This window comes from Condylura cristata, unplaced genomic scaffold (genome assembly GCF_000260355.1).
Source record: "Condylura cristata isolate star-nosed mole 26May11 unplaced genomic scaffold, ConCri1.0 scaffold00011, whole genome shotgun sequence".
NCBI classification, from domain to species: domain Eukaryota; kingdom Metazoa; phylum Chordata; class Mammalia; order Eulipotyphla; family Talpidae; genus Condylura; species Condylura cristata.
In genome coordinates this window covers 6449112-6475784 of record NW_004567112.1, presented here as the reverse complement: position 1 = coordinate 6475784, position 26673 = coordinate 6449112, and the positions used below count along the sequence as shown (strand labels likewise).

At 44.5% G+C, this 26673-nt stretch overlaps 1 protein-coding gene across 2 annotated transcripts in view; it reads right to left on the bottom strand.

Annotated features, from left to right (window-relative positions):
• Positions 1-25903, bottom strand: part of FAM204A (family with sequence similarity 204, member A) — a 30740-nt gene extending 4837 nt beyond the window's left edge. Inside the window, exons 1-6 of one of the 2 annotated variants that reach the window (XM_004680402.2) lie at positions 25868-25903; positions 20244-20485; positions 19720-19807; positions 19561-19591; positions 19279-19378; positions 10359-10448 (exon numbers count right to left, since the gene is read on the bottom strand). In XM_004680402.2, coding sequence (XP_004680459.1) covers positions 10359-10448; positions 19279-19378; positions 19561-19591; positions 19720-19807; positions 20244-20477 — 543 coding nt within the window. In that variant the 5' untranslated portion in view covers positions 20478-20485; positions 25868-25903. Of the gene's footprint in view, positions 1-10358; positions 10449-19278; positions 19379-19560; positions 19592-19719; positions 19808-20243; positions 20486-25339; positions 25671-25867 lie in introns of those variants that run through there. The other variant, XM_012723962.1, reaches the window with a different exon arrangement.
• Between the last annotated feature and the right edge of the window lie 770 nt (positions 25904-26673).

Sequence of the window (26673 nt, the reverse complement as noted above, 5' to 3'; positions counted from 1 at the left end):
TATTAAAAAACTGCTTTGGGTCATCAGATAACCAAGGCAACACAATGTGGGAAGACATTTTTTAAAATGAATAAAAATATATACAGAATCTTTTTGTATGCGCAGCCAAAGTATCAGCATTTTCCATATAGAACATCCAATATTTTGCTGCATTTTAATTAAGGTGTCTAAACATTATCACAAAGAACTGCAAATTGGTCAGAGCAAGCGGTAAGGAAAATTAAGCTCTAAAGGCTTTTTATCACCATATTTCAGGAACCAAGGGTGTAAAATGTTCTAATTTGGGATATATTAAAAGCCATAAAAGGTCTTTCAAAAAGATTAATGGTACTTTGCTTGGATTTAAGATAAGGGCTTTAGCTGGTTGGGGAAGCAGGGCCCTGGCTGGCCCTTGAGGCATTCATCTTTACAGCCACTTGGAAGATTTGTAAAAGCGCCTGCATAACCTCAAGCAAATGCATGGTGACATTTTTTTAATTCCTTTCAATTTTGCAGGTTTAGCATGTGTAAATCATATTGGGTTGTAAAATAGATATAATGGCACGTCTTGTAACATGAGAGAGATTTTAAAAAGACAACCTTTCAAAATAAAGTGAGTTTTTCTTGCAAAATCTTGCCATTCTAGGGTAAGTTTGCTGATAATCAAGGGAAGCATCTGATCCGAACAGCTTAATCTAACATCACTGTAAACTTCTTATCCAGTTCATAAAATATTTCACTCATCTAGAAATTACTGGCTTGTAACAGATTTATGAAGTTTTCCTCCCTTTTGAACACTTTCAAGGCACTTATTTAAAAATACCAATTATCATACTTTAACTTTTTATGGAATAATAGGTCTATGAAAAATATTTATGCCATTCTCTTTTGTTCTTTAATTAAATGAAAACAGATGTTTTCTGAAGTAAAGCGGAACCATTACTGGAGTACTTAAAGTGTTAAGGTCTTTAATTTTTATATCAGTTTGGTCGACAATTCCTGATTGTCTTTACTCAAGCTCAACATTAATGTCAAGCAAGTTACCTAGGAGACGAAAGAGATCAAAGAGACAAAAACCCCTCCAATGTCTGATTAATCAAGCCTGCAAACAGCTTATTTCTTTTAGCCTGCATGCAAGTATGAAAATGAGATTCTGGGAGCCGAACATTGTGCAGATTTGCTCATTCTTATCAGAACAAAGCCAGCGGCAGCTTATTTCATGGATCATTGGCACTGTCATCAGGGCCGCACAGAGCGGGTGACAGCTCCTCATTTTGAGGCTTGAACAAAATTAGCAAAAAGTCGGCACAAATTAGCCTCTCATCTTTTTGGTAATATGACATTATTCATTTACTTTTTATCCAATTTTTAATTTTTTCCTTGTCAGCTATCCCTTTCTAGTGTCTCCTGCATGGCATCATAAAATGCCTTCTTATAAACAAGCAAAGCAGTAGCGAAAGTTGAAATCACATGCAAGTTCAAAAAGCAACCCCGAAGAAGCACTCCCTGGGCCTGGGGTGCTGTATTTGTTTAACATAACTTCCAAAACTTTGCACTAACACTGCTCAGAACACGACACCACTCAGGGGTTTTATGACTTTGGTCATATTCAATAGAGAATATGACCTGGCTGTTGTCGCGTGCAAACCAACTCCATAACCCGGCGCCCGCCTCAGCTGCGCCTCGATGCGGGCGGGGGCTCCCCGTGCCAGAGCCGCACCTGCAAGGCCAGAGTCTGAGCAGAGCACACGAGCTGTCATCCATTTACTTAAACTCTGCCTTTCAGCGGAGCTGTCCCTCAGAGGAAGAGCCCAGCCACAGTGTCACCTCAGAGAGGGCAGGCGCCGGTCTGCGGCCGCGCGGGCCGAGGGTGAGCATACCTGCACACACACCTGTCATCTACTTTTACACCACAATTTCCTATCAATGGCCACGTGGTTTTCTTTCCAAAACCTAACACGACAAATCTGGTTTTTACATCATAATATACCTAACAGATGATTCACCTTATTATTTATTTTAAAATATCTATTTGATCCATGAGATGTGAGAAGCTACACTTTGATTGATGTGCTCAACATTGAAGTAGTTGACATCACACCTGTTTTAATGATGACTATTAGGGCTTCAAATTTTATGTAGATTGCAATGTTCCAAAGGAGGGAGAAGCGATGTTACACTGCTAAAATTACTCCTGGATACCGACATTTATATTCAAGCGACTTATTCCATTCATAAGGGGGGGAAAAAGCATTAAAAAATTAACCATGAGCTGTTAGATGCTTTACACAGTCCTTATAAGACAGTTTTTTTTAAAGAACTGTAGTACTGTTTTCAGCAATTTCTTTATCTCTGTTCTTCTAAGTAAGAAAGCTTATTAACAAGCTTTGAACTTAAAATCACATTTACAATAATGTGCCATCAACAGTTTTATAAGCTAATTAGAAAAAGATTAATTAATGACTGGCTGCTAATAAAATGGCAATCATGAAGAAAGAAACCAAGGGTGCTAAGCTTCAACTACCACCAATTAAGAGCTAATTACAAACAAATTATATATGTGTTTTGCTGTGGGCTTTAATTTACTAAAATGGTTTTAATTAAAAGAGAAAACATGCTGATTAATTGAACTGCAGAAAAAAAATCTACAGTATAAACTGTGCTTTGTCTGTCTCTTTAATTAGACTTGTAACATCTGAAATCTTTTTGTAGGGTTTGTTAAAAGCACAGATAAGCATAATTAAAAGCGAGCAGAAGGAGCGCCGTTCCAGGTGAGCACCCAGTCACACCCAAAGGTGAAAAGCACCATTCCAGGTGAGCGCCCAGTCACACCCAAAGGTGAAAAGCAAACACCCTCCGCCAGGAGCGTAAGCGAGCCCACCTGAGGTCCCAGAGAAAAGCTCATCGCTCAGTACCATTTTCCTTTTTCTCAGGTTAAGATGCTCCAACATCAAGACTTTACCTACATTATTTATGGGACTGATCATATCTCTAAACCAGAGGCAAAGGAATTCACCTGGGGCCCCCCTGAGCCGAGAGGCACTAACTGTTCACCTGTATGAAATAACTCGGTTACTTCCAAGGACTAAGAGAACAGGCTTCAAAGAATTAAAATAGCCATTTCTAAGCCCCCTGGACTATGGGCAGATTTCGAAATGACACAGAGAAGAACACTTGAATTAAACCCCCCTGAGAAAGGGCCAAAGTCAATGGAAGGAGCCTCCCCAGCTGGCCCCCAGGCGGGCCGCGCAGGTACCGCCTCGGCTCCTTCCCCGGCCCTCAGCGCATGTACCACCCACCAAAACGGCCCTAAAGTTTTCCAGCTGAAAAGAGAAGAAAAAAAAAAGGAAAAGGCAAAAAGCAGAGTGGTGACATTTCAGAGGGACGCGCGGCTGCTTTCCCCAGAGAACTGCGGGCGCCCAAGACTGGCTGCTGCGCGTGTGCTTCACACACAGCCCTGGACCCAGCGCGAAGATAATCTCCTGTCTATAAAAATAAAATACTGCAGTGGAGGTGTTTCATTTTAAATTCTTAATATCTACAAGTCAGTGATATTAATGCATTTTCCTCGCATTGTTGTACCTGTTTGTCCAATCTTCAGTGGCTAGAAATCACAGTCACTAATGGAAAGAAGGAGCCGGCCAGGCTGCCGGCGGTCGCAGGCCCAACGATGTTCATGCAGGCGTGCTGGAATATGCATTCAGTCTCACATCGGAACAACAGTTTTACCTTGGAAACATGGTTGTCAAGACATTTTTACCCAAAGAAAGTATTCATGAACACGGATGAAAATCATTTACCCTCTGGGTTATAAATAAAGGGTTTAGAACCACAGGATTAACTTCGTTGTAACACCTTTCAGTTCAGCTGTGTGTGTGTGTGATGCGTCACCTGTCCTAGAGAGAGCAGAGCTTTGAAAACAGAGCTGATGAGCAGAGCTTTCACCCTCTCCAGTCTGGCAGTGTCTCTAGCTCAAAAATTCAAGCAAATGTCTCAATTTGAGTTCTAGTTATAATAATGCTCCAGGCAGACCGATAGCTGATGTTGTCAAGCTATTATTTAAGGAGGTTTTAAAGGGAGGGGTAACTTAACATCTTATTCCATCAAGACAACAGAACAAGTACAACAATATGAAACTAACAAAACAGAAAGTGTAAACTGTCAGAATCCTCTCAGGGAAAACTACTGTCCACCAATAAGCTGTACTGGAAAAATTCTAATGATAGACCAGGTGCTGAAACATCAGAAACAACTCTGAGGAAGGCCCAGGTGTTAACATGAAATGCAGGAAGCCTCTCCTCAAATGTGTATGTGAACATATATATGTCTCTTTAGTGAAAACGCCTTCAGATTTTCTAGGAAATTGCTCTTAAAAACAGAGTTCATGTTACAGGTCAATAATGTATCCAGTCAGAGAGCACTTAATTCACTTGGCTAGGGAAAAAAAAAACAACTCAACATTTCAAATTTTAATTTTTAAAAAGGTCTTTCCTACAGCTTCATTCAACAGACTATTTATATTGCAACACTATCAACTTTACCTAGGTTTCAGAATCCAAAAGTTAGTCTATTTAATAAATTTGCAACATTAATACTTTTTAATTCACACTGCCCATGTAGTACTTCTTTATTTCTAAAAAGCACTATTAAAATGTGGTGCTTTTTATCACTGATACCTGTGATGGCCAGATTCTAAGTAAACACTATGCTCCACAGCACTGAAGGCCACAGTCACTGCCGTAGGTTTCCCATCACAGTTTCAAGCAGGAGTCTTAAAATCTGAGACATTTTATCATTTCATTACCGTAAATTGAACGTCTGGGAGCTCAGCAAAGATGGTAGTAGATTATCACCAAAATCTCCCAGATGTGCCTATCAATATGTTACAAATTAGAAAACACACTGGCCATTCTTTCCAAGTTACACAAACGGTCATCATGCCAACAGGAGGCACTGGCGTCTTCAAGGAACTAAAAGCTTACCAGTGCTGCCAGAGAGCGTGCTATTTGAGCCACTTACAGAAAGAGTCACCTTGAAGGGCATGAAGCCACACAAAGCTCAAAGAAAATTCGGAAGCAGCCTCTCGTCCCAAACAAATATAAGTGAAGCCAACCTGAGCCATGTGTCCTGTTGAGTGTGGTAGGAGTGACGCCCAAGGAGAAACTTGCTGCTGCACGTCCAGCTGGTGGTATTCCACAGCTGGACGACATGAAGATGCGTGAGAAAAAAAACCCTTTCCAGAACGTGCAACGCAGCCCAAGCACTGTCTAGTCAATTAATCAGGGACTCGGCATTTCATTTTAAAATACACTTTCTAACAATTTCTAGTAAATTGTTATGATCTGAATTGGAGCAAAGATAATGTGTCAGCAAAGACCAGGACCCAGTATGACTTTTTCAAGGAGTAAGAACAATGAACGGAACGTGCTTCCAGGTGAAGTCCACCATAACAGGCCACGAGCAAGCACAGGTGAGTGCGCGCATGTGTGCCGACACAGTCTTTTTAAAAAAACAACTCTTTCCAAATCAGAACAATTTCAACAGTACCACACAACCCACGTGTGTTTGCCCACGTCACCTTTCCTCAGAGCCTGTTAACAACAAAGAAGCACCTAGTCAACAGGCAGGACAGTCCCGAGCGATGGATGCACCCCTGAGCAAAACCAAGGAGGACCACACAACCGAGCACTGAACTATCCCCCCAAAGGAGATGATGCAATCCTGATGTCATGTCAATTTAAGGAATATAATTCTGGAAAAACGACAGCCAGCCTTATTTTGGGACACCCAGTTTTTCTGATGAAGAGCGGCCTGCAAGGCCCACTGTCGGATTTGGTTCCACCCTTGTCTTCATTTTTCTCAGCACGGATGTTACCCTATTGGTTTTATAGGCTTATAAATGTTAAACATCAAAAATTAGTTTCACTTATTGTGGCTGGAAGAGGCTTTAGGAACTCTGGGATCTGTGCCTCTGAGCACAGGCTTTATCAGCAGGCCCCAGTCGCTGCGTCCTGAGAAAGAGAGCGGGGCTGATTAAAGCCCAGCACACCTGACTTCCAAAAGGACCCCTACCAAGCACATATAGATTTAATTCATAAAGGCTTTCTGCCCCAAACTCACAATTACTTACTTCTCAAAATCCCATCTCATATCCACGGTGATGGCACCGAGGGGATAAATATGAAAAATTAAATCTCAAACCAAACTATTTACTCAAGAATTCCACCTTGATTACTATTTTCTTCACAGGCGCCTGATGAACACGGCATCAGTATCTTTCCAATGTCTGCGGCAGAACACACACACACTGCAGATGCTTTTCCCCTTTACAAGGAAACAAAGAGGGCCTGAATCACTATTCTTTTTTTTCTTTTAAATCAAAATTCCCTGACCCTGCACTAAATAAATTTGATTTATATAACTAAAGCAAAGCATTATATTTATGTGGAAATAAGAACACTTGAGAAAATGTTTACTATCCTTTACAATGCTGAAAATATCATGTATTTCTATAGCAATCTCATTTGTCATAAAGTGTGACAGGAAATAACCCTTAAGAAGGAAAATACATAGTCAATCTTAGACAATTCCCATTTCTAAGACCAAGCACAACACCAAGCAGAAACCTCGTATTCTCAAAGGAAATAGTCTGAGGCTGGGCCCTGTGAGTGGCGCTGACAGGGAGCCCCATGGGAGACGGCTGCCAGGCAGGCCAGGTGGGGGTGCAGGAACTGCACGCAGATGAGGCCACGGGTGGCCCTATCGCCTCCCCTTCAGGAAGATTGTATCCACTCAGCATAAGCTGCCTGATTAGTGACATCTAGATGTCAGCGCATCATTTTAAAATACTTAAATTTGAGGAAAACTATATCCAATTCTCAACTGTGCAGGCTTACTTAGAGACATGGTTCAAAAAAAATTCGATAACTGAGTATCTCATTTAAGCCAAATTTTAGAGTTGGTTTGTGAAGTAAAGATGAAAGGTACAATCACATAACTTAAAGATGTAAAGTCACTTGGCAGCTACCATAAAAGCAACGGAGGCTAGCACCTGGAAGCATGGAGCATTTACATAGCCTGAACAGCTCCCAGCTCGCCATGAAACATTTATTAACTACATAACGAAAAAGTAACACTATAGGAGAAAAACCCGGACCTCACCCTAACCAAATAAAGGAACATCACCAATAAATGAGCCCAGCAGGTATCACGTGCCTCAGCAGCCTGCACTGAGGAGAACACAACAGGATCACAGACGTGATGCCAAAGTGAGTAACCTGGATGCAAACAAACTAAAGCCGAGGCATGGCTCTAGCCTGTCGTGACTAGAAAGAGGCACAACAAAATACAAGGAATTAGAACAGGAGAAAGAAAATTTCCTTTACCCTAAAGGAAATTAATGAGACATTTGGCAAATCTAAATAAGGTATATAAATTAGAAAGAATGGTAAAGCAAAGGTTAAGTACTAACATGTCAAGTTTCTGGGTGAAAGGTAAATAGGAAATCTCCACACATTTCCCATGAAAAAGTCTGAAATTATTATTCAAACTAAAAGATTTTCTTTTTTTAAATTCAAATGTGCTCAACTCTTAAAACTTTAGCACTATGAATTCTACCTAAAAGAACACAGAACCTCCAGTAAAGTGTTTCTCAGTGAGTTTCCCTGACCCGTGCCAGGTACTGATGAGCAGAGACCAGAGTACTGGCCATTACTCTTGAGAAGGGTGGACATCTGAGCAAACGCACTGACCTGGGCCCTCTGGCCAGGTCCAGCCACCTTGCTACTTGGGAGACATCACAAAATACACAATTCTTGGGTCTGCCAAAAGGAAGGCCGGCCAAGCAGCAACGTGGGACACTGGTCTGAGGAGCCCTGTGAGAGTGTGGGGAGCAGTGAAGACGGAAGCCCAGAGACTTGGTCTCACACCCCACACTCCGTGGTGTTCACGTGTGTCTATCTTTAGCTTACTAGAGCCATCCAGTCAGCTCGAAGACCAGCCACGTGCTGATGGTACCAGCAACTGCTAGACAGCGAACAATAACCAATACCCGGAACTGTAAAGGGATTCCAAAGAAAGGTGGTCAAACAGCAAGACTAGCCAATTACACCAAGTGCATACAAGTGATCTCCAAATTTGGGGGCGTTCACCCAGATATACCAGAGAATGGTGGGGAAGGACAGGCACGTGGGGTTGAAGGATGGACTGGGTGGCACAGGAAGTCACAGCGGGGACAGCGACAAGTGACTCTAGGGCCAAGTGGACTTTCAGACACTGAAAAATACATGGGCGGCAACACCAGTACTGGCTGTCAGCAGGAGGGTGGAAGATGCTGGCACCCTGCCCTGAATATTCCTGGGCCAGGAAACTGGCACTTAAGTAGCCCACTGGTAATCAAGCATTCCAATTTGTGTCTCATGCCCAGCCCCAGCCTGCCCACATGTATGTCCCCTTCACCATTCTCGACACTTCTTGTCAACTCCCAATCCGCAGGTGATCTGTACTAACATGCCGAGTACTGTGTGCACGTGCAAGCGGCCTGGAGACATACCTGGTACTTCTAGCTGCACTTCTAGAGCCAAATAAGTCCCATGTGTCAAAAATACCTGGAAGAAGACCACTGCTAGCTAACAAACAGCAGGTGCTATGTAGTTAAATAGAAATTTAAAGACAATCTTTAGCACATAGTTGATTCACAGAAATAAGAGCCAAGGTACCAAAAGACGTCAGTAGAATAACCAACCAACACTGACATGCTACTGAGTCTGTAGGATCATTCAGCACACTATCGGCCTCACCATACTAAAATGTAATACCTGTTCCTATTTTAAAACAGAGTAATATGATGCTATTCAATGAAAGTATGACTTACAGTAAAAAACAGAACAATGGGCCCTCCCTGGTGGCGCAGCGGGTTAGAGCACAGCACTGAGAAGCTAAAGCCGCTTCCGCATGAGTTCAATCCCCACCTGCCCCGGAGGAGACCACAGGGCGCGGCAGACCTCTCCTGACCCGCCTGCTGCTCCCCTCAGCAGTGTGCTTCCCCGATCTGCCTGTTCTGCTCCCCGCTCTGTCACTGGTGAAGCCTCTCACCCCCGACACCTGTGGCCTGTACCCCAGTTCTGTGTGCATAAATAAATAAATGTTTTAAAAAAAAACAGAACAAAGTCAGGCTGAAAGCACAAGTGTAAGTAGGAAAGAAAAAATGGGCTCTTCTAAGAAAAAAACTGAAACTTTTTAACTGTCACTTTACTTTCTGAGAGGCCATATGCTGCCATTTAAGCTGATCTTGTCTGTGTACCAACTCTCCAGCCTACAGCTTTAGAATTTCCTTTAGATTAGCCATTAGTAAGTACATATTCACACATTATTCACAGAGGTTTTTAAGATGGCAACTGATTTTAAAAGGCCGAAGAAAAAAGAATTTATAAATCCCTAATTCTTATTTCTGGGCTTGTTTTTCCCTACATAAAAATAAAAACCTCACAAGATACTCATGGCCAACAGCCACCAGGAAACCAAGCAAACCGCACCAGTGGCAGGATTTCTGACATGTGATGATAGGGCAGTGGACAAATATTTTCACAGAGATCTACTAAAATAGTACTTCCATCACTAGTCTCAGTTCAGACAAATGCTCACCCCGTAAGAAAGGGCAGGGCACACGGCCCCAGGCTGCACAGAGAAGCGCACGACGCTCTTGCCACCTGATACCAGGGACGAGTTCAAGTTAACAGGCAAGGTTGGAAGGCGGGGACAGCTAAAGGACAACATTGCGAAGGAGCCTTCTCCACAGAAAGGACAAAAGAGAATTACGGAACTGTGGTAACTGCCAAACACGAGCCCTATTCGTGAGGGTGCCTCGTGAAGCCCAACAGCGGTTCCAGCGGGCGGGATGTCCCCGGGAGGTGCAGCAGGACTTCTTCTGGAAAAAGGGCCTAACTCTATTCGCTGGCATTCTGCCAGCGGCCTTTAACAGACTGGAAAGTCTCGAGGGAAGGTGCAGTAAGAAAGCATTTTGGGGAGCAAGAATAAGGAAACGTTCAGAGATGTAACTTTTGAACACATAACTGCCCGCAGGGAGAGTTAAAGATGCAAATGGAAGAAGGGAGCTAATCACTCCTACAAAAAGCTCTCTGAACTAGCTGAAATACAGGGTAGAATTTCAATTAAGGATTACTTCCAGCACAAGCTTGAGACCAGAGCAATTTGAAAAGATTATGAAGACAGAAATAAAAGGTAGATTAAAAGAGAAGTGGGCAGAAAGGAAAATCTTAGGTCAAACATCTGAATCATGACGCTACTCGTGAGCACGAAATGAACGCGCACTGACTCAGGGAAGCCGGGAGAACGCAAGCCCCTCGGCTGACCCACCTCACCTCACGGGTGGCGAGCTGGTCGCTGAGCTCCTCGGCCTTCTCGATGTCCCACTCACCCACTGCCTGGTCGACACTCTTCTCTAGGCCAGACTGGAAAGAAAAGAAACCTGAATGTTAAAGGCAGGAAAGAAAAGCAACAAACGTTCGCTGTCAGAGACTGGGCCCTGGGACGCACCAAACCCAGACCACGACGGCGACCGCGTGGCGGCAGCGGCCCTGCTGCTGAGGGTGGCGCCGGGATAAGGCTCACCACAGCCATGTCCCTTCCCGACTAAGGAAAAGGAGGTGCAAAGCCGATCTCTAGCTTCCAAGGCTGTTATTTCCCTCAGTAACAGCGACCCAGGCGTAGTACTGTGAGAAAACGCAAGTCAACCTTTGAACAAGTCCACGAAAAGTGCTGCTCTCTGTCTCAGAGGCAACAATCCCAACCACCATTTTCCTCAGCCTCTTCTCTCCATACTGCAGCCTCAGACTTCCTGTGAACAGCCCCACCTTTGACTATGGGTATTCGGTTAAATATTAAACACGACAGGAAAGTTACATAGAAGATTTTTATTCTTCTATGGAAATGTTTTCATTTACTAACTGAAGACACTTCAGGACATTAGAATTCACACTGTCACAGGATTAGCAGACTAGGTAGGGAAAATCGCCTATTTATGGAAAGACGCTTAGATTTAAATAAGTGAGTTTGAGCTTGAGGATGCAGTTATCACAAAAATACAATGTTTCTCATGTACACTTCCTACAAGAAAACTGTATCCTCACAAGGGCCTGCCTCAGTCCCTTGACATCCACACTTTCAGGTGCTTACCAATAAAGGAAGGCTAAGAAGTTTTCTCCCACCAGTGTATCACTGATTATACTGGTCCACCAAGAGAAATTCTGCTCTTATACAGCATTTGTTGAAATGAGGCTTAACATGATTTGCCTAAAACAATTGTGAAGCACCGGAGGGCGTCATGGCGTCTGTAGATTGCTCTTCTCACAACCTCTCCCCCTGCCTGAGTGTCAGAGACAGAAATTCTTCCTCCTACTCCCAACAGTGGTTTGAGACCTTCATTCGAGAAACCCTCACTACGCCTCGAGTTTTCGGTCTTTCCCCATTACGCGATGTCACCATTCCCTTCTCCAGAAACGCCCCTTTCAGGCATGTCTGCAGGACGCCTCCTTGAGGCCCAACGTGCCTCATCGTCATCTAACTCCACCACCTCAGAGGCTGGTGCCCTCCCCAAGGTGGTGGGTGGGCAGTTCTGGTGCGTAAAACAGGACTTCATCAAGAGCGCATCGCGCCACTGGCTAGTGATCTTCATATTTAAAGCCAAGTAAAGTTTTCAAACTTTTCCTCCCCCAAAACAAGCTCACCAGTCTGTGCCTGCTTCTCTTACTTAGCCACCCCACTAGAATCCTCCGTGTCTTCAATGCCTCCCATCCTTTGCTCTTATTTTAACTCTATTTCTGTCGCATCTCCCCTTTCTTCTGTACTTCTCTGGGACACCAGAACCACCTTTAACTGGCCTTCTACTTCCTAAAGCAGACACCATGGTATCAAGCAGCTTAAAGCACTGCCACATCACCCCTGGTGACGTGCACCCAAGTCACTTCACATTCGGGCCCCAAAATGCATCTCAGCCGCACCCGGGCACAGCTCTACTGCCTACTCTTGGGCCACCTTCACCATTTCAATGCTCTCTGAGCCCTGGTGTGTTTCCAGCACAATCTTAGTCATCTTGTAAGCCTCACGTCAAATGTTACTTTCTCTATCAAGCAAGCTCCCTCATCCCTACATACCCACACCTCCCCACCCCCAACACCTAACTGCTCCCCACTGCCGCCACCTCATACCCTCCTTCAGCACATCTGCTTCCTAGTGAGCTGTCTGTGTTGCCCTTCTGGGGTTCTGTGCTCACAAGGAACAGGCAATTGTGTGTCTCCAAGTCTAGCCTGGTCCTTCTCAGGAGGCAGCAGCCACTGTGTGAGGGAGTTAATGTCTGCAGTGCATTAACCCAGGCGGGAACGCATCCCATAGGGAGCACTCAGTGCATGTCCTCTGCTTCGAGAAGATTCCAAGAGAACCCCACAGCAGTAAGTTGGGAGAAATAATATCCCTGTAGTGAGAAAGTCACAATTTCTTGCATGATCTGTATACCAGGCTCTCACATGAACAAGACTACACTCACATGAAGAGATTCTTCTCCATCTCAAGCTTCCAGGGCTGAGAACAGTCCCTGCACCTGAGCTTTTTATGTAGTATTTAATCTGTATAGTAGAAATAGAAGTCTAAAACACAGTGATACTAGATATTTCCCCAAATGCCACTCAGATCGATGAACACTAGCATCAAACTTCAATTTCCCTGCCACAAACCCCAGCAGCCCAGTACCCCCAACCCTCGCCCAGCAGGCAGGTCACTGACGGCGGCCATCCTGAACCTGTCCTGTTTATTCTGCATGCAAGTCTGTTTCTGTCCAGCTCCCTGAGGTCATGCAAGGCCTGTGTGCTGCAGTCCTTTACTCTCGGACAAAAGCCACAGGTCACTGAGTACAGAGGACTCCAACCCACTTTTACCGCCGATCCCAGTCTGCCTGTCATGTCTTTGGGCTGCCTCAACTTGCCAACCTAACTCCCTCTAGCGACCAGAGAGCCGCGGCTTATGAGTTATTATCACAAAGCGGGAAACAGTGATGCCCCCTCTTCTAGAAACTTATACGAACTTGTGTACTTTACCACAAAAACGAATCAGCTAAAACGACAAATCTTCTGCCCCACAGAGCAGCCTCTGAAGGAGCTGACAGAGCCTCCCGGAGCACTGGACAGAAGTCAGGCAGTCCTGGCTCCAGGTAAACTGACCTCCGAAGCCGCCACCTCCTTACAGAGGAGAGGGGTTGGTCTGGTGACCAAAACTCTCTGCTACAAATAAAAGTCTAGGGTTTTACTTAAATGTCCACTTTTTTTTTTTTTTTTAGCTCTCAATCTAAAGGGTTTTTGTTGTTTTAATTCTCAACAGGTACACTATCTTCTGTTTCTTTTTGCCCCCCTTTCAGGGGAAGAGGGCAATTTACTTAAGTGAAATATAACAGTTCTTCTGACTCTGGAAAAATTCTTGCTCCATATGCACATTCAAACTTTCTAGAAGAAGACATATTATTAATAACCCAAACTTCCAAAATGCTCACATTTAGTGAAAAAATAACTGTAGGAAAGCATGATGTTAATATAAGCTGTGATGCGCAGCAAAATAATAATAATAAGAGCAAGAGCTATAGGTAAAGACTTTCCCTCACCTGGGCCCGCACATTAGCAGCAGTGCAGAAAGGGTATGGCCGGAGGCCGGGCCTGGGGTCCAGCCCAGCGCCTCTGCTGACTGGCCAGGCAGCCCCGGGGTTCCTGAACCTCAGAACCTCAGCTCTCACTGCAGAGCGGGCGTAACACCACATGCTGTGCACGGCATGGCGAAGAGCAAAGAAAAGCATGTAAAATAAGTAGATACGTTTTTAGAATGTAACGAACACGTTCAGATCACGCTTTACAAATACCACGACGCCATCACGAAGAGGCTCGCTAGGGCTCAGACCCGAGAAAACAACTTTGCGAACCGAGTCGCGCAAGGTTCAACTCAGACCCCAGAAGCACCTTTTCTGGAAGCACTCAGCGTGTCCTTCAACCACGGAGGTGACAGCGGCAGAGCAAAGGGCACAGCTCAGGGCCACCGTGCGGCTCGGAGGTGCCTTCGGTAGGAATCACAATGGAAACAGGTTTCAGATTTAGCCCAACACAAACTTAGCGGTGGCAATCAGCCACAGGGGAAAAATCATCTAAGGCCAGTACTTATTAACAGGCTCTGGGGCAGTAAGTAACCTCCAGCTGCAGATGGCAAGAAAGCAGTTCCACAAATACCTAAGAAGTGTAGGGGTCCGAGGTGGGGCCCAGCCAGCTGCCCGTGCACTTACAGGGCATCTTCAATACAGGCGAAGGCCTTGCAAGTTAGCCCGCGCCACAATGTAGGTCTGCAGAAATTCTGCTACTAAATATTTACTGAGGTAAGATGCTCGATGCTTGAGGTTTAATACAGAACAATGACCCACTAAAGCTTGATGTACAACTATGATTAGACCTAATATCCAAGAAAATAATCTCTCCATGAGATAAAGGGGGGCTAAGATTAGTGTGGGTTTTTTGCAAAAAAAAAAAAAAAAAACTGTATCTACTTAAATTATTTAAGGCAAGTAAGTAAAAGCAAAGTTGAGCTGTTACTTCAGAAAAACCTAGATCCAAATGACTTGTGTTAAAGTCTCACTGTACTTCTCACCTGTCCTGTTTGTTTCCTTAAACAAACGATACCGAGTTTCGGTTTCTCCACCTAGATCAGGAGGATAAGGCTGGCCCTACCTCCCACCCCACAGGGACCCCCTCGGGGTCAGGACAGAGAGCTCGGTAACTGACACTGGGGCCTTCAGGCCCACTCCACCCCCACGCCGCACAGCCTCCACACCTTCCCCTCCTGCCACTCAAGGTGGCAGCGCTTGATCTGGTCCATATGTTGGCATCCATCAAGATTCTGGTTGGAAAAAACATTCTGCTTAAAAAAAAAAAAAAAAGTTTGAAAAAAGCTACACTATGGGCCCTCCCTGGTGGCGCAGCGGGTTAAAGCGCAGCACTAAGAAGCTAAAGCCACTTCAGCATGAGTTCGATCCCAGCCCTGGAGGTGACCCACAGGGCGCGGCAGACCTCTCCTGACCTGCCCGCTGCTCCCCTCAGCAGTGTCTGTCGACTGCCTGTTCTGTTCCCCGCTCTGTCTCTGATGAGTCCTCTCACCACCCCTGCATCTCTGGCCTGTACCCCAGTTCTGTATGCATAAATAAATAAATCTTTAAAAAAAAAAAAAAGCTACACTATACAACAGCAGTTTACTCTCACAAGCAACTACAAAAATGACCAAAACCATTGTGCATTAATCTAAAAATTGTGAAAAGGACCTCTGGTTTTCATGCTAACAATTAAGTATAAATAAAACTGGCCATTGACAACTAATCAAACTGATTCAACTGAAGAATAAATACTTCAGACATTTATGATATTAAGGAATGAAATTTATTCTTTAAAAATTCCCAAAAAGATTTCAAATAATTTATGTTATGATTACAGAATTATTATTAAGCCCCAGAGCGGCTGCCAGAAACACAATTATAGCTGTGTATAATACAAGGAACACTTAAAAACAGCTTTTGGATATTAGGAAGATTACCTTTGAAAGAGCTAAGCCTCCTGCCTGCCGGGAAGCAGGTGACGGCAGGCTGTAAATACACATGCGTGGTTGACAAGTTCTAGCTTGGCGGCGTTCCAAGGGGCAAAGACAAAAAGACTGGACGACAACGCAAACTGGGAGGCCGGTTGTTTCACTGTTTTTGAGGGTTCAGTGAACGAGTGCAGAGTAAGAAGGCGCGGAGGTGGGGTGAAGGAGCAGCCTCTGCTCCAGAAAATGAAGAAACGGACTAGACACCCACGCCAGCTTTGTCCAAACTGCCAGCGCACATCTCCTCGATCCTCTATGACTTCTTGAGCAGCAGCTATTGTCTGCTGGACTTAAAGTTTATTCTTAGCTTTTATCTTGGTGCCTCCCATGTGGACATTCTTTAATGTCTATTTACTCTGTTGGAGTCACAGAGGAGACATTAGCAGGAGAGCGGAAGGGGAGCGTGTAAAACATCAACCCCAAACCAAAGAATGAGTATAAGCCTGCTGGCATGCAATTATGAACCACTAAGAGAAAATGAAATAATATGGCATTACTAAAGCCTTCCTTCCTTTTATGCTTACAATTAATATGAAGTGCTAGCAAAATCCTGGGCAGACCCAAGCCTGGCCAGCATCAGTTTCTCTGCTTGGAAGATTGCTATGACTTCAGCCAGTTATCAGTCACAGAGTAAAGCAGCTGCATTTAAGAAAATCCAAACATAAAATAGATCAGGGGTGATGACAAAAACCTTTACAGTGGTCTTCCCTTAAACAGAAATCTCATCCTAAATGATTTATCATTTTTCTAGAATGTTCAATATTCAATTGAAACAAAGAGCGGTCCCTAAACACCGAGTTGTTCAAAGGCTGCACAAGGAATACTAGCCTTCTTTCTTAAAGCCACTCCACACAAGTGCCAGACTACAACTCAACAGCTATATCCTGCCAGAATCAAGACAGTACAATGCCACAGAAGTAGGTAATACTAAAATTCGAATATAAACATACTGCAAGAAAAACTCAAAATTTCCACTTTTGAGAATGGTTAAAAAGTCAATCTCATGGCTAAGAGGCCACCTAGACATTCCGAAGTCAACACAGTTAAGAAGCACAACAAATACTATAAATAATTGAAGATCTAAGACCACATAACTCACAAGAAAACGTAAAGATGCTTTTTTCAGGCCACCGCCAAAACTGTACACAACTGTTTCACTGGACTGATTTATTCTCAGGGCTGAAAGACCAGTTCTGCAAATAATTGATGAACCAACTTCTTGAAAAGTTTCAAAGACAGGACTACAGGGAACCAAAACTCTGCCACCCCCAGTATGTCCTTTTGGCGAGAGGCTTATTTCATGGGAGGGGTTCTGAGGGCTGCTAGGAAGAGGTGGCCTTGATGCTGACCTGTAAGCTCTCGGTCAGAGCCTCCCCCTTACTGCCTTTCACTGGAGGAGACTGAACTAAATCTGCACGCCTCTTGTTTTCTCTACCTCTCCCGGTAAACACAGTGACAGATTTCCTCAGGTATGCTGGGTCTCTCCCAGGTACACAGGCGGCACGTATACTGCTATTACTGTTAATGTCAAATTCCCTCCTGTGGGAGAACTAGCAGCCATTCATTACCCCTAAGAGCAACCTCGGTGGCAGCAGCCGGAGTGCTAACACAGCCATCAGCCCAGACCGCCTTGGCCCGCCGCTGTCAGCACAAGCCCCCTCCCCGCTGCTCCTCTGCACATTTGCCCTAGTCTACAGCACCCCCTCCCAAGCCCCCAAGAAGCGGGAGGGTCAAGAGTACAGCAGTGACAGCACCTTTGGCAGTGAAGCGAGAGCTGAGAAAGGCGTGCCAACGCTTGGACTGTAGTTTCAACTCCAGCAGTGATCCTTTCTTCAGAAATTTAGTGTTTCTGCCCTGCTTGAACTTGTATAGAAGGAAGACCCTCATGAGCAGTAATCAGGTGTGACAGAAAGTTCAATTCCCAGTGTTCAAGGACAAGGCCAGAGCATAGGCACAAGAATAAAATATAATCTAAGACCAATGACCTCTGTCCTGTGCCCCTCACGAATGAGAACAAAACAGGAGGGGTTTGGGAACTGTGAGGTAGAGCTGCACCAGGCTGCACCTCTTCTCAGGAACGGGAGACAGCTCAGCAGCCCCAGAACTGGAACCGACTGAGCGTCATGTGGGGTGAGGGGGGCGAAAGGGGGAGAAGGCAGGAGTGCTGGGTGCGTAGGGAGACTGGGAACTATGGACACTTCCCCACTTCCTGACACGCCTGTCCCCCAAATAAAAGGGATGTGCTCCCTAGAGAAAAAGATGGCTAGAGGAAAGGTGTTCTTTCTTTCTTTCTTAAAACAAGTTAGCCCTTCTCCATTGCTCATCACGCAACAGTCTGTTAAACCAAACCTGGTTTCTGAATGTCTGGCTTTTGGCCATCAAGTGAAAGGTCCCTCACTGCAAGGGGTTTCAGTCACAGATGACAAGATCTTCTAGCGAAGTTGGAATTAACAAGTTCACATCTGTTGTGCCAGTTCCTTTATGCTGTGCCCTTGATTACATAGTACCACCCAGGGGCGCTTGCAAATCAGAAGTTTTCACAAGAAATACTGGTCAGTCAGAAAATGGTAATGGCCCCTCGGTATAGCGCGAGCTCACAGCGGCCAAGTACCACATGCCTGGCCCCGGGCTTCTGGCCTAGCGCCCAGCACTCAGTTTTCATGCACTCGGAGTCGGGCTACCCTGCCCGCGTTTCCAGGTGTCAGTCATGCGCCCAGTCTTCACTAAGGGTCACCTCGGGGACGGGGCTCTCAAGCCCGGGCTCTTCCTGTGTCACCCCCCAGGCTCTTCTGATCCCACCTGCCAGCACAGCTCAGCCCACTATAAATCCTTTCCCTCCAAGTTTCTCTTCTTCCTAAGGAGCATCGTTACTGGCACCACTGCTGAAGGCAAAGGCCTTCAATTTCTCTCTCCCCCTCCTCGTGCCCCCTCCCCCAAGCCATCCAAGGCCACACCATCCACGATCTACTGCAAATCCACCCATCTTCCCTATCTCCGGCTGCACCATCCTGGTCAAGCCACCATTATCTCTGCCCAAAGAGTCTCTTCACTGCTCTCAGCTCATCTACCTGTGTCAGCCCCAGTCATACTCCACAGAACGCCAACATTTAACATTCATTTTTAAACACACATTAGAGCATGGCTCTCCCTTGACGTTAAGCCCCTAACGGACACTAAGTGCGCTATGACTGAGCCCTACTGCCGCCTGCCTTCCCCTCTCACCCGGGGCACTCGCCTCGCGCCGCCAGGCTGAGCTACTTGCAGTCAACACACATGCCTGCGCGACTCTCTCCCCAGGGCCTCCCCATGCTGAGGCCACTGCACTGGCATTCTGTGCAGGCAGAGGGTTCCTCCCCGCCATCAGTTCTCCGTGACATGGCCTCTTCCAGGGAAGGCCGCCCCAATCCGTAGAGCCTCCATTTTAATTTCTACACAACATGCTGTTCATTTGCTAAACAATTTCATAACGATTTCCACCTACACATGTATCTGTTTAGCTGGCATACTGCCTGGCATACAGCAGGCATTTTAACTTTTCAGAGAATGGATGAGGAAGGGGAAACACCGAGGTGAGGCTAGTCACAGTCACTACTGGCTACTGTAAGACGCAACGAGAAAGTACCTTACCTTCTCAACTTTTTTCTTTTTAACTGGTGGATCAAACCTATCATTAATTCCAAAATACTGAGTAAGCTCCTTCCACTGGGTTTCACTTGAGGTCTGTGCACTGTGGAAAGACAGGCAATAACTTAGGTTTGACACAAAAAACGCTCATTTTTATGTTTTTACTATTTTTACTTGTATTATTACAATTATTTTACAAGAAAAGTTCTTACGTTTGAATTTTGTCAGTTCTTTTTACAAGTTCTATAATATCTCCAGGATAGGAAAATTTTAAATCCCACCTACCTATGAGATTCTTCTTCATCCTTCAAGTTACCTGAAAAGAATTCAATGTCAATAACTAAATACTCTGCTGTTATTTCAAAACTATGTTCACTAAAAACTGTGGACTCAGTCAACATTTAACATTCAGCACTACTAAAGATCTGAATGAGAACAAAATACCTTTTTTTGAACGTTTTCTTTTTTTCCCTTTGAATCTTGAAACTGAGGTTTTCTGTTCAGAATGTCTTTTATGCAACTCTTGAAATTTCTAAGTAAAAGTAAAAAAGAGGGAGAGAGAGAAGCAAATATATTTTGAAGCAAAAAAAACCCTGATAAGTAGTAATTCTTAGACATGCAAAAATATCAACTTAGTAAAAGTAGTTGCATTCTTGGGATACCCTATTTTCCAAGACATTTTCACAACCAATTTTTTATCTGCATTTATTTCTAAATAAGTTAGCTGGTAATCTGGAAATAAAATTCATATAGACAACAAAGAGATAAAATTAACATAGGAAATATAGGCCCAGGCATCAAGTTAGTTTTATGAAAATCTAATCAGAACAAAAATGAAGGCAGGTGTCTAAGTAGCCAGTGGGCTGAGGACAGCCCCAGAGAGCAATGACAGCTTCGTGAGTCACCTCTGCCCAGGCCACACATTCTGGGCACAGACTTCAATAATTGGAACACATCAGAAAACCTACATTCCACATATTTAAGGGAATTCCAGAAGGACATTCTTCATAAGCATTTACTCTTGCTTCTGCTTCAGGTTCCGGTCCATTGCTAGGGAACGCTGTGGGGCCTGCTTTGGGTACGGGCCCATCTTCTTTATCTCCCTGCAGGGTAAGTCCAGAGTTCTCTAGCGTGGCCTCATCTTCAGAATTCAACTCAGCATCATGTTCACTCAGGCCAGGAGGCAGCAGCCCGCTCCACATGTTTTCTTCTACAGGGGAAAAGGTGAATTCAGACACAGAAAGTCACCATGGAGTAATATCAGGAGCACTGAAAGACATCCGGGATGTTGGCAGTCGTGCCAGTGGGCTTGGGACCACGGGGTCCAGCTATAAACCTAAAATGGGGTGCACCTCTGTGTTAACCACTAAAATCTTTCCTTGTGTAAGAAAAGACAATTACAGAACTTAAACGAGTTTTTTCAGTCTCCAGATGAGTGACTTATGTGGACCTTGATTTTCAATATACAGATAATTTACTTTTAAAAATATAAATCTGGCGAAAGAATTCATTGCTCAAAACTGTTAAGAAGCTAACTAACAATATACATGGCAGACAATTTAAGGATTGTGATACTGCATTTCAAGTTATAACACTTAGAGAAAAAAATAAAGTCAGATGTTTCACCTATAGTTGAATGTGTCAAATAAAAGAGCAGGAAAAAATTATTCAAGGGAAAATTTTTAAACTGTGTGAGTTCAAGTGGTAGTAAAAAAAGAATAATCTAGTTTTAAATTTTATACTGCTTGCTCAAATAATGCTACATGGAGTATAAGCCTAACAATTTAACAAAAAATGTATAGCTTATTTGAAGAACAACACTGTATGTGAGAAAGTAATGTTCAAGTCTGGGATAACACTAACATTAGCTGTAAGTTAACTATTGTCAATTTTAATAAAAATGATTTTTAAAAACTGGCATTGTAGCTGTTTGCTAAAATTACTCAATTCAGTACTGATTGCATGGCACAGTCTATCAGCAAATAAGCCAAACTCAGTCTGTGCAAAAGATGTGTAAAATAGAGATGTTTGCTATACTGCTCTTTGGTTACTGCCCATCTGAGGCAAAAGGGAGGGATTCTTTTTCACTGATCTTTCTGCCCCATGACAAAACTGGTAAGAGAACCACCACCATTCTCTGAGCAAAGGCATCAGAGGATTTTGACCTACTCAAAAGAAGAGATTCCTGAGAACTCCTCCCAGGTCGGGGCACACTTTCTGCTGTCAGCTAGGCGGCTGCCAGGTTAGGACGCGCTGAACATGCTCACCACAATATCCCCTGGCTTGTAAGAGGAAGAGCGCTGGCGTGTGACTGACATCCGAAACCTGGAATCCTGCCTTTTCACAGGAAAATCACTGGGAACATCGCTGACCCTCAATTTTTGCATCTGGGATGCGGGGATAATCATGACACCTGCAGGGTTACTTGCAAGAGTGGATAAGCCAAGAAAATACTGCTGAATTCTTTCTCTGCTATTGTTTCTGTAGCCACGTACTGCATCTTCATAATTTGATCACTGGCAGCAATGGATTTGACTCTCCATGTCAGAGGTGCATTCACTTAGCAACTGATGCAAATCCTTTATGTCCTATTTCCCCAAGTTGACACTGACTAACTATAAAATAGTTTTGGTGCCCAGTTTTCTGAGCGGAGTAATAAAATCAGAACCAAATTACCAGGAAGAAGATGGAGCTTAAGCTTCACTTTCCCAGGTCCTTCCAAAGCATTGCACCTAATTTTCTATCTGCAATTTATATTCTATTGTTTAAAGAGGAGACCCCAAATTATAGGAGATCCAGATCCCATAAAGCCTAGAAATCGGGCCTGAGGATTTTAAAAGTTGGCGTGGAAGTATCTCGTAATACTTTGGTAAGGTAGAGGACAGCTTATAAATATGCCAATACTGACAAATAGAGTCTACACTATTACAAAATTTGATCTACTTTTCAGAGGAGCCGGGAAAGGAGTGATAGTTAGGTTCAACAATTTTCGGGGGGCAAGGGGGTGTATGTGCATTTAGGCTCATTATCCATTTCATGACCTAAGGGTAGTCATAAATCTCAGAATTAGTCTTCTTAGCAAAATTTAGGCTCCACGTTTGAAACCTCTGCTTCTCTCCCCTGCCAAGACATCTTTTACATGCCCGCTGTATGCCAGGCTCTCCTCAAGAGATGGAAACAGCACTGTGCAAAACAGGCAAAAATGCCTAACCTCGTGGAGCCAACCTTCTGCACAGGTGGCCAGCTCTGTCCACCAGCCACCCAGTATCCCTCAGCCCAGACTTCAGCTGTGGCTGCTCATGACAAGTACATGCTTCCAAGAGGGGCCCTGATCTTCTGGAGCTACACCCACATTGAATGGCCTTTCAGATTTTCTCAAAGTCATAAATTTCTAGCTTTTGCTGACAGAGCATTAAGAATTATCTTTAGTGAGGAATTGGCTGGTATGATCAATTTTTGTGTGTACCCACAGAAAAAAAGGAAAAACAACACATTAAAAAGGTAGTCTCTACCCCTAAATCCATGGCATGGGGCAAACTCAGAGGCTGAGCAAAATTCTTGAGCCTCTCTAAAGTGCGGGGGCATCTCCTGAGCTTCTCAGTAAAGCGCAGGGCAGCTGAGGGGCAGTGCAACCAGCACTCTCTGGGAGCCTGCAGAGTGGAGCTGCCCATGAGCGGGCAACATGGAGTGGCTGCTTCGAGGCTGCCTTGGGGTCCTGTTCAGACGTTGCCCTGCTATTCAGAGCGTGCGCCTGCGCTCACGCAGCTCCAGCTCTGGGGGATGACGCCCATTTCCCTGAAGTGTCTCTCACCCCTGCTTCTGAGTGTCTTCCTTTTTATATAGCTCATTCCAAATTACCCTTTAAATGTGAAGCCAACTCAGTCAGTCTGAAGAGATACATATGTATTACACAATTAGAAACTTGGTTTTTAATGTAGATGATAGTGAGCTGTAGTACATGTGCAAATTCACAAGCTTTCATTGTTTAGCCTGTAACTCAAAATTTTAATCACTTTAACTCCATGCAACTGATTGAGATTCAGATCCCTTTTTTCTCTCTGACTTATACCTTCATTCTATGCACCTTCTACCTCTGGAACTTACAATTATTCCTTTCCCAATTATTCTACAAAAAAATTCTGTGTATACTCCACAGAATGCATCTTTAGTCTCTGGCCAGCGCAATTTATTATAAACTGAAAATATGTATCTATCATCCTAATCTGAAAGGCTGAGTTTTCTCCTGCCCTTGAAAACCAACCAGTAACAATCTAGCACACTGGGGCAGATGGCAGCACATCAGAAAGTGACACAGTTCAGCGATTCTTAATCTGAGGTTTCACAGTTTCATGAAGCTAGTGCTGCAGCTAAGTTAATTTCAATATTCAAAATGGGTAACTTATTTTATTTTTCCTCAAACAACATCAGCCACCTTTTAGGTGAGGATACAATTCAATGAAGCATTATTCTTCACCACATACTGGTTTACCTCAGGCTCTGAACAGTACTTTTATGTACATTTAAAAAAAAAAAAAACTGGTAACTTAGTGGACATAGACTTTCAGAATATAGCATCCTTGAAAATATCAAACTGTAATAAAAGGCATTCTAAGTTGTGAAAGGAAACAGATCCCCTGGAGTAGTAGGAAAAACAGGTTTTCAAAGTCAAAGCTGAGTTTCTAATCCTGAGCCCTGTCATTGTGGGTAAGTCCCTGTACCTATCTGGTCTCTACTCTTCAGCTATCAGATGACCTCTGAGATGTCTTGCGTGTCTAAAATGTTTCCTGATGAGTCACAGTATTACATGTGCGCACACACCCAGAGTCACCTTCTTCTTTGCTGTATGTAACACCCCATTTTCTCCCAGACACAAAGTTGGTTAAACCCCAATACTTCAGTAGCATATCTAGTGGAGATAAGGGTTCTCTCAACCTAGCCACAGCAAACAGTACTACTGATTTTCAGTGAGACTCTGCATTTCAGATAAGACACCCAAGGGAAACTCTGAGGAAAGGGCAGGGAACCTCAGCTATAACAGAAGAAACAGAACCAGTAAAGGAAAACAAAACAGGTCATCGCTATATACAACATACAAACAAAGTGACAGGCACTTACTTCCTGTTAATCCTCAAGTCAGCCCCTCTGCAAGTAATCACTATCTAAACTCCTTGTACACATGAGTTAACTCACTTCACTCATGCATTTGTGATCTGCTGATTTTACAAAAATAAAACCCCATGTCTTCAAATTATAAATTCTTAGAGCGCAGAGTTGTAAGTGGTAACACATATTTTTAGAGACAAAGATTTGAGAGTGGGTCTGAAGAATGACTCCAGTCTGCATTCTAGACTCATTCAAAATTGATTAAGGATTTTTTTTTCTCCCTTTTTTAAATGCAGGAAGCCATGTCATATGTTATAATAAATTGTATTCATCAAAGGTCTGGGTAATTATGTCACATTTTCTGGAAGGTTAGGCCAGTGCTTATAACCAAAACCCAAAAGATATAATCTACACAGTATAATGGGTAAAGGTCTTCAGTTCCTAATATTCCAGAGTTTCAATTCCCTTTTCACCAAATGAAGCTGTCTTACTTTCCATATTTTGAATTCAATTAGAAATTACAGAAATCTGAGCCTTGTCTGATTTGGAATTAATCTTACTTACTTGCATAATTATCAACTACCACTAGGTCATTTGAAGATCGCGTTCAATAATTTACCCAGTTTCTATAACTTGTAATTAGTTACCCAATTAAAAATACTTTTCAGTATGTATCAACATTCATGTAAATGTCCTATTTATTTTTAGGGAATAAATGTGTTCCCATTTCTCATAAAGATACACAAAGTACAAATAAATCACAAGTCTGGTTTCAGATTTAAGTTACCAATCCCATCACCCAGATAATTTAGCAGGGTTTTGTGTATGCCTATGTTCTAATTAAAGGCTGCTTGTTTGATCAAGGTCTGGAAAGCACCCCCGGACCCAGGGTGGAGAGATTTACAATGAACCAATAACATTTCGAGGCTCATTTTAAGTCAGACGCCGCGGTGAGACTTACCAGGTTCAAGACAGCCAGAGGCCAGCTCTAGAAAAGTAGCCCTCTCCCTGCTGGGCGGCGCGACCTGGGCGTCGGCAGGGTCTCGAGCGGCAGAGCCACACTCGGGGGGCCAGCCCGGAAGGACCCCGTCCTGGGCAGAGCCGCGCGCCGCAGATCGCCGGGTCCTCTGTCCAGCCTGCGGCCACTCGCCCTAAACTGCAGCTCGTCCCCAAAACACAACGACTGTAAACAGGAGCCTGCTTCCCGGGCCAAAGCCTCCACGCTCCCGCTCGCTCGGGTCGGAGTGGTACGCGCAGAACCCCTCTCGCACCAACAGGCTGCGGAAGGCGCAGCGACGCCCCTTCGGAGTGAAGCGGAGGCCAGTCCCGCAGACGCTCCGGTGGGCCCGAGCCGGGGCCTCTGCTGACCCACCCGTGTCGCTGTGAGGCTGCCCACGCCAACTCCCTAGCTCTCCGCACCCGACCCCGGAGACCCGTCACGCCCGAGCCGGGCCGACGCGAAGGAAGCCCGACTAGCAGCTATACTCACCGGTCTGGAGCCGACCGCCCGGCGGCCATCTTAAGACCCAGCAACATCGCGACTTCTCATTGGCTCGGGAAGTTTAGCCAATGGGCTACGGCCGTTCTGGCCTCCGGGTCGCCGTGGCAACCAGCCGCGCCGCTCAGCTCGGTTACACCCGAGGTACACAAGGGCTGGTCCTTGTCTTTCTATAACCCCGCCCCTTTCTCTCACCGTTTTCCCTTTTCTTCGGGATGATTTAAAATGCTTTGTTCTTTCTCCATCCCCTCTGTAGGCCAGTGCTCCCGAGTAAAGACGGCGCTGCTTGGACCTTGAACTGAGTTCATCCCACAAGTAGTGAGAAGCTCTACTGAAGCTCTCTAGGTCCTTCCGGGAATGTTTCCCATGAATTGATCCTTTGCAACCTCCCTCCCTTCTCTCCAGCCTCTTGTTCTTCCTTATGCACAAGTCTGCTTTGTTTGTGGTTTTCTGTCTGCACAGATTTATTGAGCAGGCTTCTGTTTAGCAGGGAACGGTCCAGACTCCTGCTCTCACGGAGCTCACCAACCTGGTGATATTCCGGCCACGCAGCTTCGCTGGCCAGCGGGTGACCTTGGCCAAAACTTATGTTGACTTCTTTTCCTATTTTAGAGTATAAAAAACAAGCAAGCAAGAAACAAACAAAAAAGCACTCCCTCAAAGAAGATAAAATAGAATGTTTCCATGATAGCAGTGCAGCTATTTGAAAATATTTTCATGTTAATAAGAAATAAGATTAAGGATATTTTTCAGCAAACTCCAAGCCAGTGGCTGGTGCTCAAAGCCAACTCTATGGT